This window comes from Chrysemys picta, chromosome 3 (genome assembly GCF_011386835.1).
Source record: "Chrysemys picta bellii isolate R12L10 chromosome 3, ASM1138683v2, whole genome shotgun sequence".
NCBI classification, from domain to species: Eukaryota; Metazoa; Chordata; order Testudines; family Emydidae; genus Chrysemys; species Chrysemys picta.
The window spans coordinates 164,463,396-164,477,952 of NC_088793.1; the positions used below are offsets into that span (position 1 = coordinate 164,463,396).

Here is a 14,557-nt window from a genome sequence, read left to right on the forward strand (position 1 = left end):
CATACTCTGGCTGTGCGTCCTCTTCTGCAGTAGGAGTTGTGGGGAGGGAAGTGTAGGAACCAGCTATTCCAGCTCTTCCCCCAATGAGGATTCCTCAGAAGAGGAATTAGGATTATATTCCAACCTCTTTGTGCTGCCAAAGTCCTAACTGCCTTCCAGCCTGTTCTCACCTGTCGAGGGAGTGAGCCCTGTTGTGTGTTGGGGGGCGGAGTGGGGAATTTCATTGTGGAAGGGACATGGTGAGGGCTCTGCGGAAGGCAGTTCTGTTGTTTCAGTGTTTCTCAAACTGCGGTCGTTGCTTGTGTAGGGAAAGCCCCTGGTGGGCCGGGCTGGTTTGTTTACCTGCCCCGTCCGCAGGTCTGGCCGATCGTGGCTCCCACTGGCCACGGTTCGCTGCTCCAGACCAATGGGAGCCGCTGGAAGCGGCGTGGGCCGAGGGACATACTGGCTGCCACTGCCTACAGCGGCGAACCGCGGCCAGTGGGAGCCGCGATCGGCCAGACCTGTGGACGGGGCAGGTATACAAACTGGCCCGGCCCGCCAGGGGCTTTCCCTACACAAGCAGTGACCCCAGTTTGAGAAACACTGTGTTATTTCCTCTGAGTCATTGGGTTAAAGTATCACCTCCTGTGCCTAACTAGGCCAACAGGGTATTAGTTTGCAGTGGCCTCCTGTGGCACAGAAAAGTCTGCCAAGAGGTGCACTGTTTTCTGTATCCAATTAGAGACCTGAAATTAAGTCTGCAGATGAGTTATATGTAAAGTACTATAGCTGTCTCCAGGGTCTCATGAGCATGTGCTGTCTCATGTGAACAAATTCTCCTCAGCAGAGGACTGGAACTGGCTTACCCCTTCACTGCATCTGGTTTGGAAGTTCTGCTAGAATCCTCCCTTTCACTGATGGCAGCAGGATTGGTTCTCTGGTTTAGAATCAGCAACAGATTAATTTTTCTTTGTTATTGTTTAATCCTTAGACTGCTGGCACTTCACCGTTGGAGAGTCAGATTGAAAAGCTTAGAGGACACTTGCAGATAAAGGTCTGCGGTTGCCAAAGAGTTGAGAATATGACTCCCTTTCTGGTTGGAGATCCTGAATATGCTTCAGTGACAGCTGGGGGGTGAAGAGCAGGTTTCAGTTGCAGTGAAATTGGATTTGATGTCTCTCCAGCCATCTGTCGGCAGTTAGGGTAAAGCAGGTGCGGTCATGAAGTGTAGGGCTGCTTCCCTTTTCCGAGAGGTATGTGGCATCATTTGTAAGTTCCTTCACGTGCCACTTCTGACTTTTTATCTGGGCAGAGAGTACTACTTACATGTGACGTGGTCTTACAGAGCCTGCCTCTACCGTTTCAGTTTGTGCACAGGCACTGGATAGCACAATGGAAAATGGGTGGTAAATCTGCCTGAACAGAGACTTCCATGTGCTGCTGCTACAGCCCCCTCTCCTGCCACTGTCAAGGTACACGTGTGGAGGATGGGATGTGGGTCTGAAGTGACTGTCCTCATCCTGGCTTCTGTCCTCGAGCACTTTCCTCACCCAGATCATTCACCTCAAGTTAATGCCAGTGAGCTGTGCAGAGCACAGTTATGATTCCAAGAAGGCAGTGGAAGGGGAGGCCCTGCCTTCCTGAATGTAAACCTGATCGCATCTGGCTTGTCTGCAGGTCAGTCGGACAATGGAACCGATTCATGCTGGGGGTTATTCTTTGGAGTTACCCCAGGGGGGGGGTTGGCCTATTGTTAGTGTCTGAGATTGTCTGGCTTATTTTGAAACCTTACAGCTTAACTTGTGTCATTGGCCAAAAACTCTGGGAGTTGGCAGTGCAGGCTCAGGTAAGCATTTGTGCTGTCCTACAGCAATACTGCAAAGTTCTACCTTGGCGCCCAGCCCAATTCTAGCTGATGGGGCTGTCAGGGCAGTTTATTTGCATTAAGCCTTTTAAACCTCAGAGGATATTGTAAGATACTGAATGTTGGTTTTTAACAGATAATCAAGGGCCAGAACCTGCTTGCTTTACTTCCACGAGGAGTCCCATTGAAACCAGTGCTGATTGCACAGTGGAGTCAGTGGGGCGCCTTGCAAGAGTAAGGACCAGCAGGATTCATCCCCTAAATGTAAAGTCTCCAAACATGCCTGCATGACAGAAGGGGAGAAAACGAAAAGAGGTTGCAAGAATTGGAGCAAGACCCGTGTGAGAGAGCACATCCCTTGTTCAGTGTGGAATGTACAGTTTGGTATGTGCAGATCTCACTCCATGCACATCTTTGTCTTCATAATAAGGTCTGGTATAGCAGTTTTCATTTGTAGCTCTGTGTTTTACAAAGGAGGCAAGCACCATCATCCCCATTTTATAGAGCTCAGTGTTGTTCATCCACACTTTCCTATGAAGCTCCTCCATTTAAAAAAAGGGGGGAAATGTAACAATTAGGCCAAGGCAATGTATGTGGAATTTTTAGCTTGAGTGAATGTAGTGCTTATGCAAGCAAGGGGCTAACAGTGCAGGTCTCAGCAATATATAGTATTTGCAGGTGTCACAAAAGCTCGCACGTACAGCTTTGCCAGTGGACCCCCCATGCCAACCTGCAGCACCCTGCTCTTCCACTCTCTCTGGTGGCTTATGCTGTGCACAAATAAGAGTCCAGATACACTAGGGAAATGATCTCTTGTTGACAGTGGGTTTTCTCAAGTCAGCTGAGACCAGTGTAGTTAAGGCCCCACTGTTTTCCTTCCTTTTACGGACAGAATGTGGTGTCTAGTGCGCACTAGCAGGTTTCCCTGTGATGATGGAGAAAAGATTTGTCCCCGTCAACTCCAGTTAACAGGTTTGTTGACAACAGGTCATTTGCCTAGTGTCCATCGGACCCAAATGCAGGAAGAAATACCAGATAGATTTCCATGCAGGACCAAAGAACTAGGGAGCCATATTCTTCTCTGTTCCACAGATGTAAATCTGGAGGAACTCACTGACTATTCTGGATCAACACTGATGTAACTGAGAAGAGAATGTTTCCCAGGGTCTCCAGATGTGGAAAACAAGTGTACTGTGACCCTGCACTTCTGTAACCCACATGAAAGCTTTCTAGTGTTCATGTTCAAACATGGGGCAAGATGAACTGCTGCACTTTGAGTCAGTCCCACTGTGATCATTCACTATGCCATGGGGATGAATGGAGTGTAATCTGCCACAGTAGAACCACTATGATTTATGCCAGCTGAGGAACTGGTCCACTATTTTTTGCCTAATCTTTAAAAGATGGCTATTCCTTATGGGATTTTTTAGATAGGGAGAAGAATTAGATCCATTATTCTCTATCATACTGGAGTAAATCAGAAGTTACTCCACTGAAGTTGGTAGAATTAATGTGGTATAAAACTGTGCTAAGTGAGATGAAAATCAGGCCCAATGATGGTATGAAAGCCTTAGGCTGAAGTTGTATTCTAATTTTAGTGTAACATGTTTAATTGCATATGGAATTAGAATGATTTCAGCCTTCTATTCCACATTTTTAACACCAGATAGAATGCTAGTATCTGAAGTATATTCTGATCAAATAAGCAAGCATAGATTATTTTTATTGCATATATGCATTGAGCTCTGACATTGGACCCAGCCCTTGTGCAGAAGATGGAAAGACATAGTCCTTACCTTGAGTGTTACAATTTCAAAGCCCTCATCCTGTGAAGACTTCAGCACATGCATATTTTGAGTAGCCTCTTTGGGTGAAATCCTACTTCCATTGAAGTCAATGGCAAAACTCCCATTTGTTTCCGGGGGGGGGAGAGGGGGTCAGGATTTCACCCTGGGGCTATTCATAAGGTGTAAAGTTATGCACATGCTGTCTTTTGCAAGATCAGGTCCTTAAAATAAAAAGTGGTGTGAATGTAGTGCTGATGAAAGTCATCAGCCTAGAGGAACTCTACCCAGATGTGTGAATGGACAAGGGATGAGGAAGAAGGCCCCCTGATTGCAGAGAATCCAGCTGACAGCCCTTGAGACTCAAGTTTTGTATTCATCCATAGAACAGTTCCAGGAAGCGTTTTGGCTGTGCAAGCTTCCCTTCATGCTGCTACCACAATGTGCCTTACTGAGTTGAGGGCAACCGCCCCTAAGGGGACAGGGTAATTTGTTTGCCGTCCCATGATCTCTCTGCTGAGACTGCTGACTAGAAGTTGTGGTGATGGTTTTTGTATCTGGAAACTGGATTGAGGCCACCAACTAATTTCACGACAGGGCACTGACGATAGCTTTCAGTCCCTCCCAGCCTGGGCAGGATTCAAATAAACCTCAAGAGACTACAGGCTCTGTGTCCCATCTCTGATCTCCAGTATTATCACAGGGTCCCTTTTTTTTTTTTTTTTTTTTAAAATGTTGAATAGGCCTCTTTATTCAGTGCCTCTCTTCCCTTCCTCCTTCCAGATTCTAAAACCCTCAAGTGCCCACTCTCCAATCAAAGAGAGATCACGAGGCAAGTCACTGTCCCCTCGCCGAAGGCAAGTCAGCCCTCAGAGACGGGTGTGCAGAAGAGACAAATCGTGAGTATTTCTGCTTTGCTACCGCTCATGTGTTCTTTTTGAGCTGATGCCCCATTCGTTGTTGGATCAGAAACTCAGCGTAAGGACACAGTGAAGCCGAACTATGGATTTGGAGGAATATTGGGATTCATTCGCCATAGCAGTTTCTCTATTTGTGTATGCTACAGATATTCTGGTTAACTCTCTGGCTCTAGCTGTCAGTGCTAATAGCATGGTGGTATTGTGCATGGTCTTTACGTGGTCTCTTAAAACAGAGCTGCTGGAGGGACAGAGTTTGTATCGTGGGCTCTATACTGCTAGAAGCTAATGGAAATTCTCATAGAGGTCTAGTGGTAAGGGTCTGTGCTTTTGGAGTCAGAGGATGTGAGTTCTAGCCATGTTGTTGGAGTGAAGTTCTCAAAGGCCATGCTGTGCAGCAAAATGACACCTAGGAAGTACCTATGTGGCCACAAATTAGTCACTATTTATGATGAGCACCTTTTAAGTAAGGTTCCAGAGGGACTGTTGGTCTAATTCTTTGTTAGCAGCTAAGAAAGAAGTTAGACTGACTTTCTAAATCTATTTTAATGCGGGTAGCAGCTGATGATTTAACAGCAGGTTTACATTTTACACGTAAATTAATATTCTATCTGCATCATTATATTTTGGGCCCATCAGCAGGGGCTCCAGTCCTCATTTAGTGTCTGGATAATTATAGTAGTTAAAGGCCCTGCCACTCCAGGCACTTTCCCTTCCCATATACTCCTTGAGGGATATTTTCATCTTTGGGTTTCTAACACTGCTACCGCAGTTGTTCGAATGGCACAGATGTTCATTCTGGAGAGGAGTGTCAATGTTGCTGGCTTTACAAAGAAGCCTCAGGCTTTCTGAGAGCCAACTGCTGAGCAAGCGTCAGCTGCACAGCAACCTGTTCCCTTCTTATTGCTTAATTTATGTAATATAAAAGGACAAGTGAAATAAAAGTAGTCTAGGTTTGACCCACTGGAGTCATGTGGTGACTCCATGGGCTGCAGTGTCTGCATTTCCGCGTGAAACACACACACCTGCCCGGGACCCTACTCTTGCACAGTGTTCTTTGTGCTCCATCTCTAATGGTATTACATATAGTAAAATAAAGCCTTGGACTGTGTAATGACTTGTAACTAGACAGCAAAGCTAATTAGAGCAAGGAATTGAGACTCCTTGCATGAGATTTCATTCCTGCTCCGGCCCCACTAACTGGTGGCATAAAGGAGGGGCTCTGAAGTTCTGCATCCAGCTATGGGGAGGATTCCCTCAGCACAGGAACAGGGAAAGACAGCTGTAAGACTGCCTTCTGAGCCTCCCCTCGCCCCCCAAGCGCTGCCTAGGGGGAATGCAGCAGGAGGCAGTGTATTGGGGACTGGGCTGCAGCATGTAGTGCTGTAGAGATTCCAGGCAGTGCTGTGGTCCCCCAGGGCAGAGCGGACTTAGGGCATGTCTTCACTTTAACATAGTTGTGTAGTCGCGGCATATAAAAAACCCACCTCCATGAGGGGAATAGCTCCCAGTTCTGTAGCACTGTCTACACTGACACTTTACAGCGCTGAAACTTGCAGCAAGCACTCGGGGGTGTGTTTTTTCATACCCCCGAGCAAGAAAATTGCTGCGCTGTAAAGTGGCAGTGTAGACAAGGCCTTAGACTGATTCCATGGGAGAAAGAGGAGAAGAAAAGTCGCCAACTGTGATTAGGTTTGGAATGTCTTTATTTACATAGTAACTTTGGATGTTTAGCCTATTGATCTGAAGTCCGCCAGTAGCCTGCAGCTGCCATACCACGAAGGAATGGAATGTAGATTAACTGGACATACTATATGAGGAAAACCTCAAGAGCTGTATGTGCGCACACGGTGGCCTTCCTAAATCTGTGTGCAGTCTACCTGGGCCTTTCCACAAGGACCAAGCTGCAAGGGTTGATCTTGAACAGAGGCACCTTTCCACCATCAGAGAAAGAGAATTTCAAAAATGTTAAATGTGGATTCCTAAATCCATATTCAAGCACCTAAGTCCTGCTTTTCAGAGGTGCACAGTACTCGCTGCTGCTCATTGACTTCTAGGGGAGTTGCAGCCGCTCCTTTGGAAAGCAGGCCTCTTAGTAAAGATGCCTGGACATGCCTGGTTTAGGTAAAGGTTGAAGAAGCTGCTGTTAAATGATGCTCCTTCCCATCATTATACAGTCTGTTTACACTAGAATGTGATTCACTGTAGTCACCAGGAGCCAGATTTTCAAAGGTGTTTAGGTGCCTAAAAATGAAGATGGGCACGTAGTGGAATTTTCAAAAGCACCTCGACTGCTATCCTACTGATGCCTATCTCTGTCTTTAGGCACCTAAATATTTAAGTATCTGGCCTGTGGAGACTGACTTTGCTCTCATTTACACTGGGGTAACTAAGCCAGTGGAGTTACATTGGTGTAAAACTGATGTGAGTGAGCAGAATCCAGGCCTTGTTTTAAAACCACACTAACCCCTAGGACACTGACTGACTCTGTTATGGTAGCTTGGGCACTGGCCACATTCCTCTTTTCAGCCAAGCCATTGTGGAACTGCCCTGCAGATGGTTCTGATGCTGTAGATAGCCTCTTGTTGGAAGACCATCCCTTCCAATTCCAGGAGCCCCTTGCTTTCTGAGCCTGCTCCCCTCTGTGGCCAAACGACTCTTGGTTCCTGCCTATTGTAACTGGAGCTATCAGACTTGAGACGGGAGGGAAGCGAAGGGGCAAAGAGGTGAGTTTAGTGCCACTTAGAAAGTGACTTGGGAGGACTGATGGAGAGTATGCTGGTCCTGTAGGGTTAAGAGGTTTCCAAAGGTTAGTTAATGCAGGGAAGGAAATACATAAAGGAAACTTGTGCACTCCCCCCTCTTTTAGCTGGGAAGAACCTAGCTGTTTTGAGATGGCCTCAAATTTATTCATCTAGCAAAAAAAGATGTTTAGGCACCTGTGCTCCTAACCAAACAGTGAACAGCTAGAGAGTGGATATGGGTATTGTACATCTTATCTCTTTATGAATCTTATTTGCATGCTCTAATTATAGCCAATTACTGAGTAGAGAGGCCCTTCATGCCACACAATACCCATCCTAGGCTGAGCTACATTATTAGCTGGTAGAGACTGAATAAGATCCTTGCATTCGCTGGAGAGGGTTCACCTGCTAATGGCAAGCTGTTATTACAGACTGCTCTTTGTCGACAATAAAATTATATAGGTCCCTCCTGGGAAGAGACTCAGCGTACTGAAGCTGAAATGTTTTCACTACAGCATTTTCCTGAGCTCAAGAGCTGATGTGTGACCTTCCGTTTCTAGGGGGATTATATACATCCCAGAGGCACTGTAGCCTCACAATTGAATAGATGTGGGGATGGGGGAAGGAGGGCCAGACCTGTGGGGTTGCTGCCCCCTCTGCAGGGATGGGGATGCTCTGCCCTGCGTGCAGCTGGGTGGCTGCTCCAGATCCCGTCTCTCTGAGCTCTGGCCCCACCGCCGGTGGGAGTAGTACCTCAGACCCCGCTCCTATCTCTGGGCTCCTGGCCTGCTGGGTTGCCTCAAGCCCAATTAAATGAATCCAGTGGCAGCAGCAGTGGGAGCTGGGCCCTGCAGGGGCAGGCATGAAACCGGAGTGGTGCTGTGACCCCATGTGCCAGGTCTCAACATCACTTGGTCAAATTTGGCCCAGCAGCCATTCTGTCATGACAGAAGAATGGCTGGGCCAAACCTAAGTGTCCCTTTGCAGTGCACCCAGTGCACATGCATTAATCCTGATTTTTGTGAGTTAAATTGCACCCAGGGGTTCCTGCTAGAGCTGCCCAATCTCTACCCAACCTTTCACCTGCATGCTAGTGCTTAATAAGCCCACATTGTGTGTGCAGTGCTGTGGATGCACCAATGGAGGGAGTGTTCTGAAATGTTGGCTCCTTTTACATTGTTGGGTTCAGGCCTTTCACAAGGACAGGGTACCTCCAGCCCAGTGTAAACACATCCAAATAGAATAGCTTCAGTTCCTTCCATTGTTCATTACAGTTTAATGAGTTTTTTGTATTTTCCTAAAAGAGCAGAATGCTAATCCAGGCTTTCAGAAGATAATCTTGAGTTAATTCAGTGCATTTACTATAGTTACAAGTGAAATACAATAGGGATAGATTAATCCATGAAAACGTCTAATTAGACAATCTAGCTGGATGGAGCCATGCAGAAGAATCTCCCCCATTACTTAGTTTTGCACTGAAAACCTCTCAAACGGGAGAGTTATTTCAGATTAATTTTTAGTTTTATTTAAATTAGAGCTTAATCTTGCAGACACCTACTACTGGATATACAGCTTGCTACAGTGGAGGCCGAGCACTATGCCAGGCACTGTTTGCAGGATCAGGCCTTTGTAGTCTGATTCACATCTCATTTTCACTGGCATAAATCTAGAGTAGCTCCACTGAAATCAATGGAGTTATACCAGTGTAATACTGATATAAGGAGAGAATCAGGCCCATATTCAGTTTAAAGCCACACAGTGGTACATATTATTTAATGATACATTTAAATAAAAAGCTATATGTTGATGTTTTTTTTTATCCTTTTGGAAAATTTTACAAGGATAAAGCAAAAAAAAAAAAAAATCCTTTAAATTGTAAGGTGTTGCCTTAGCACATGATGGTCCCTTGTTTGGTTCTGTTCTTTCGGCTCAACCCAAAGCAGAGGGGCTGGTAATTTTGATTCATCTGTATGAAACTGGAAACCAGTGCTTCATTTTTAATCTGGGGAAGAGTTAGGGACTGGATGTAATGCAAGAGTCAGCACCAGTAACTGTGCTGCTAAATGTCCGCTCACAAAATATATTGTCTTCTCAGCTAATATTACGTGAAATTTTAAATGCATGTTAGGTGAGTGTAATAACGTGCATCTTTAGTGAGACTGACTTTGATTAGACATTGACAGGAAAACTGTAGTGGTTTTAGTGCTGTTCTAGAAGCCTAGAGATTGATGTACTTCATTAGGATATACAAGGAGACTTTAAAGCAGTATTTTAAAATACCTGAAGATGTTTCACAATCAGTATGAACTGAGGAGCTGGTTCGTGCCTGTGGCTGCCATTTTAGTCACAATTCCAACAGGAAATGCAGCCTGATGGACATGTTAGGCCAGGAAGATCAGAGCTGCTCAGACAGTATTTATATAGCACAGTTACAAGGCCTGATTGTATCTCCATAATCCACATGGAAAGGACCCTCGGTGCAAGTGACTCCCCCACCATGGGAAAAGAAAGGCGGCTCTGATGCCTCCATGTTAATGTTCCCCTGCCCTTTCCCCCAAGCCTCATGTATGTTGCAGGTACTGGGATTCACAAACTGGAGGGCTGGTGGGAATAGGCAGGTTGGTAAGAGGTGGGCAGGCCCAAGGGAATCATTTCCCCCTCCCCCAGACTTGCAGAAGAAAATTAATACAACTCCAGGCTCTACTGACCCAACTGCTGTGATTCCCCCTTTAAGGCTGTGGAAGCAGAGCCAGGGTGTTGGCGTTCATGGACACGGAGCTGATCTCCCACTGGCTGTCTGGGGTCTGCACAGGCTCTGGGAGATGGAGCTATGGCTCTATCCTCTCTGAAGGAATATGTTTAAAAATCTCAACAAAAACCTTGCAGAGACTTTCTCAAGCTTAATCCCCTCATAGGTGATTGGGCCCATAGTTTAGACACTTTCCTTTCTGCAAAGTGTTTAAAAGCTAAATAGGACACAGGGTAACCATTCAGAAGAGGATGCAACTATTTATAAAGCTAGTTGTAGAAAGATTAATGACTAAACAGTTCAATTTGTGAATAGTTAAAGGAGCATTAGCTACTCGCAATAAGGTTCCCAAATCTCAAAAGCTATATGAATTCATAGTAGAAATGTGTTATTTTCTGCCCTCACCTTCAATGGTGCAACACTCTTAATCAAAGAGCAGAAACTATGCATCTCAAATGAACAGCTAATAGTCAAAAGTGAACTGCTCCAGTTACAACTCCATTGGAAAGTTTTGTCCAAACTAAGCGGCAGAGAGAGAGAGAGTCACAGGAAAAAGGACTGGTTAGTAAATGATATGCCAACCAAAAAAGCCCGCAATTTTATTGATCCAATTCATTAGAGCAGGTTCTAGTATTCACCAGAAAAAAGGAGATGTCTGAAGAGGTTGACTTTTAACTTGAGAGCATCTCTCTTCTTCTCACTTTTCTAAATAAATCCTGCATTTTTCTGAAATTATTTTTGCTGTTTAATGTTTATATCTATGTAATGCTTAAATCCTTGCAAAGGAGCGGGCAACGCACAGGATTTACCTTTAAAGGATTTACCCACAGTTCCCCAAGTCTCTGCATGCAGCTCTGATCTTCCTGCCATCACAATGTGAAGATAACATGGATGCTTTCTGCATAATTAGTTCATTCAACAAAAAAAGTTTTTACATTAGATTAAGTGACAAGAAACTTTGTTCCATTAGTTTCGTTTTTTGCAATGGTGTTTTCAATTGCACAATCTCTGTGTCAAAGAAATGCTGAACGCTGACCACCTCTTCCCTCTTTCATTGCAGGCCTGCAGTGATGGACAAGAAAGGGGGTGATCTCACTACATTGAATGAAGTGGGCTATCAACTACGCATCTAACAAAGCCATAGGCCAGATGGAGGGCTTCCATGGTGCTTCTCACTGCACATTACCCTATGCTCCGTTGAAAGAAAGGGGGGGTGGGGGAGAAGAGAAACCGGGACTATTTATTAAGAACTTGTGGATTTTATTTAAAGTTTCACCTAGAAAATAGAAATTCTAGAATGATGGCAGTATTATTTTTTTAAATTCAAGTGACATCAATGAAAACCTAAATTATCGACAGGATTTCTTCCCCTCATCAAATAGGAGGGAACCACTGTGTGTTTTTTTTTAATTTAAATAATTGTTTCTAATCTATTTAATTGGCTTTTAATATTGTGCTCCATTAGTAGTAGTAGGAGTGGTGATGAAATATTTCTCGTTAGCGTTAACGTGCTGGGGTGCAGTCGGTTTAAACATCAAGTCAATATTAATTTTTATTCAGCAATAAAAATAGCAGTGCAGAGGTGGATGAGACTTTTTAAAGTGTATTACCTCAGTATACAAGAGATATGCAAAATTGACCATTTTAATTTTATAACCAATTTGTACTGTTTTCCAGCATTTCTGGGAGTACTATGTAACTGCATTAGATGTACCCCGCCACTCTTTATTATGTGCATGCCTATGAAAAAGTGTAAGGTTTGATGCAAGTGTCTTCTTGAAAGCACTGCTGTCTTAGAAATACAGAGAACCAGTTGAGGTTTCTGTTTGGGTTTTTTAATAACTGACCAACAATGAATTTTTAAAATTTCATAATTTTTTTAAACTTTGTCACAAGCTTTTAAACTTTGCAGACTACAGTGTTAAAGCACAAGACCTGGAGATCATTGTTTTGTAGAGGCTAGCATTTGCAGTGTATTAACAGTCAAACTGTGTGTTCAGTCTCAGACTCACGAGGAAATGTCAGAATCAATAGGCTTCCTTGAGAGTTTATTTTTCTATCCATATTTGTGTGTAATTTTGAATCATTTTTGTCTTTTGAAGGTTAAACAGTCTAAGGTGGTGATGCCTTTGTGTCTTATATTAAGATCAGACATCACAACTTAGTTAGGGAAGGTTCTCCTTTATATGCATTACAGTGACCTTTAAAAAGAGATTCTTGTTAGAGTAGGCGTAGCAATAATGGTTGATTTTTCACATTTTTTTCAAGAACAAGTTTGTCTATTCCTCCATCCTTATGGTGTCCTTTTGCTGATGGATTTAACTAGCACTACGGATGTATGGCTGGCTTTTCAAACAAGCTGAGCTCCCATTTAGGGACCTAATGGAAGTAGTCAGATTTTTGAAGTGGCCAGATTTTCAAAGTGCTCAGCACCCAGGAGTTCTCATTGAACTCTGGGAGTTAGTGGGTGAGGAGTACTTGAAAGTTTAGCCACTTCATTTAGGTAAATATATGGGAGCTGAGCTGTTTTGAAAATCTAGCCTGTACACGGTAAGTCATGCTTTTTAAAGTTTTAAAAAACAAACAAGCCAGAAACATGGGGCACTGGTGCCTTTTGTCCTTCGGATTTTCTGAGGAGATGAGGTGGAGAGGTAAAGAAGACGACAAACATAATACTTACTAGAAACTTACTAAGGCATTTGGGCTTTTGGAACACTGTGAATGAGCCAGTGATGAAATGGATACAGAAGCAGATGGGAATGCCAACAGTAATTTGAAGAAAACATAGTCCTGCATGGGAAAGCTTTTCATACTGTGTAGTGGGCAAATACTTAGATAGCACAGGACAAGATGACGATACAAAATAGGTGTTTCTGTTATAAACGTTAATATAGCTTCCATTAAATATAGCTTTCGGTTTAATTCCAGTTATACATGAGACAATTCAAAAGACTCCAATATACCTCCATCATACGAGATGTATATGAATAAAGCTTTAATATTGTGAGAAGTAGGAGCCCCAGATTTTTAATAAATATTTAGCTGTTAAAGAGAAGTCAGTCCCCAAAGTTGGAATTGGATTTTCCATGACCTTGCAGCTTGCGTAGTCATTTTTATATGTGTGTGGTGTAAGCGTGACTACTCACTCTACACAGGTGTGAATGCAAGTGCAAGGTCATAGTCATTTTGGTGGGGCAGAGAGAGGTGAATTTTATTATAAAGTAAAAGTACTAAGGCAGTTGATTTACTGTAATGTCAGATGGAAAAATTTCCCAAGCAAGCTATTGCATAAACACTGAATAATGTACTGATCTGTTGTCTGGCCTTTCTTATGCCTGGAGGAAGAGAACGTGACTTTTTATAAAAAGTCGTGGAATTTTTGCAATACACAATCGTGAAATAAGCTACAAAATGACTAGAGACTAAATTAAGGCCCCAGTCTGGCAATCAGCCCTGGCAGGTCCTGCTGCAATTGAACAGGGCTCTACTGAAACTGGCTAGGTTTGCTGCAGATATGTTTGGAGCTCATTGCAAGCTTGAGGCTATGTATTTCCCCACTTTTTTTAGTTCCCTCCCCCCAATACCAAACAGACAAAACAGCTGGTAATTTCTTTTCCTAATTCACATTTCATTTTGGTTACTCAAAACGATTCCCCCTCTGTCTGAAGAACAGCAGCGGTGATGATGACCTGACTGAATTTAGAGGATTTCCTTTTCCTGAGTTCTGGAGAGGGTTCCTTGCAGTGAAACATCATTACAGCCCACAACCTTTTTGTTTTGTGTATTTATCAAGTCTTATTTGCTTTAAAATAGGTTTTGATAGGATGAGGTTTTGGGGGGGAGGGAGGAGGTTAAGTGCTGGGGTAAAGAATGGGAAAAATCATGGTTTGTATTAGTGTAAAATTTTAAGCTATTATGATTATCAATAGAATTTCAGTTCTAAAATATGTACTGCTCAGTGTTTTGTGACCTTGTAAGCATCAGCCAACTGTTAGCTTACACAACAGGTTCCTCATTAATGAAGTGATAAGGAAAAGAAGGTTTAGTTAAGCAACAGAAGCCTTGATTTTAACTGCACTTTGGTGCCATTAGAATATACTTGATTTTGAAAAAAAATGTTTTTCTACAGTACCCTGCCTATTTTGCATTTCTTCCAACTTGATGATGCGGTTTTACCGGCATCCAGAGTATTTTGGGTTACATGGTTTATCTGAACGTCTAACTTACTACACCGAAGCTTTTCTAAGCTATAAAGCTGTGACAAATTATTTTGTACCTGGTTTGTTTTGAAGTACAAGTGAATTTTATTCATTCTCTTTAAATTTGCTCTTGCACTTGCATTTTTGTCTTACCTTTAAAACTGATTCCAACTGCCTGTTTTTCTAGCTCATTGCAAACTTGTCAAATGGTATTCTAGAAGAATACATGTGCATGGTTCCAGGTCTTGCTTTTCTCATCACTTGTATGTTTATGTGCAGCATGGAACTTTAATAAAATGTCTTGGTCTTTTTTTTTAA

At 43.4% G+C, this 14,557-nt stretch overlaps 1 protein-coding gene across 3 annotated transcripts in view; it reads left to right on the forward strand.

The window, feature by feature from the left end:
* Window positions 1-14,557, forward strand: part of VASH2 (vasohibin 2) — a 63,843-nt gene extending 49,286 nt beyond the window's left edge. For all 3 annotated transcript variants that reach the window (XM_005288732.4, XM_065589447.1, XM_024099889.3), the window contains 2 exons: window positions 4,414-4,529; window positions 11,101-14,557. In XM_005288732.4, the coding sequence (XP_005288789.1) occupies window positions 4,414-4,529; window positions 11,101-11,173 (189 nt within the window). In that variant the 3' untranslated portion in view covers window positions 11,174-14,557. The remainder of the gene's footprint in view (window positions 1-4,413; window positions 4,530-11,100) is intronic.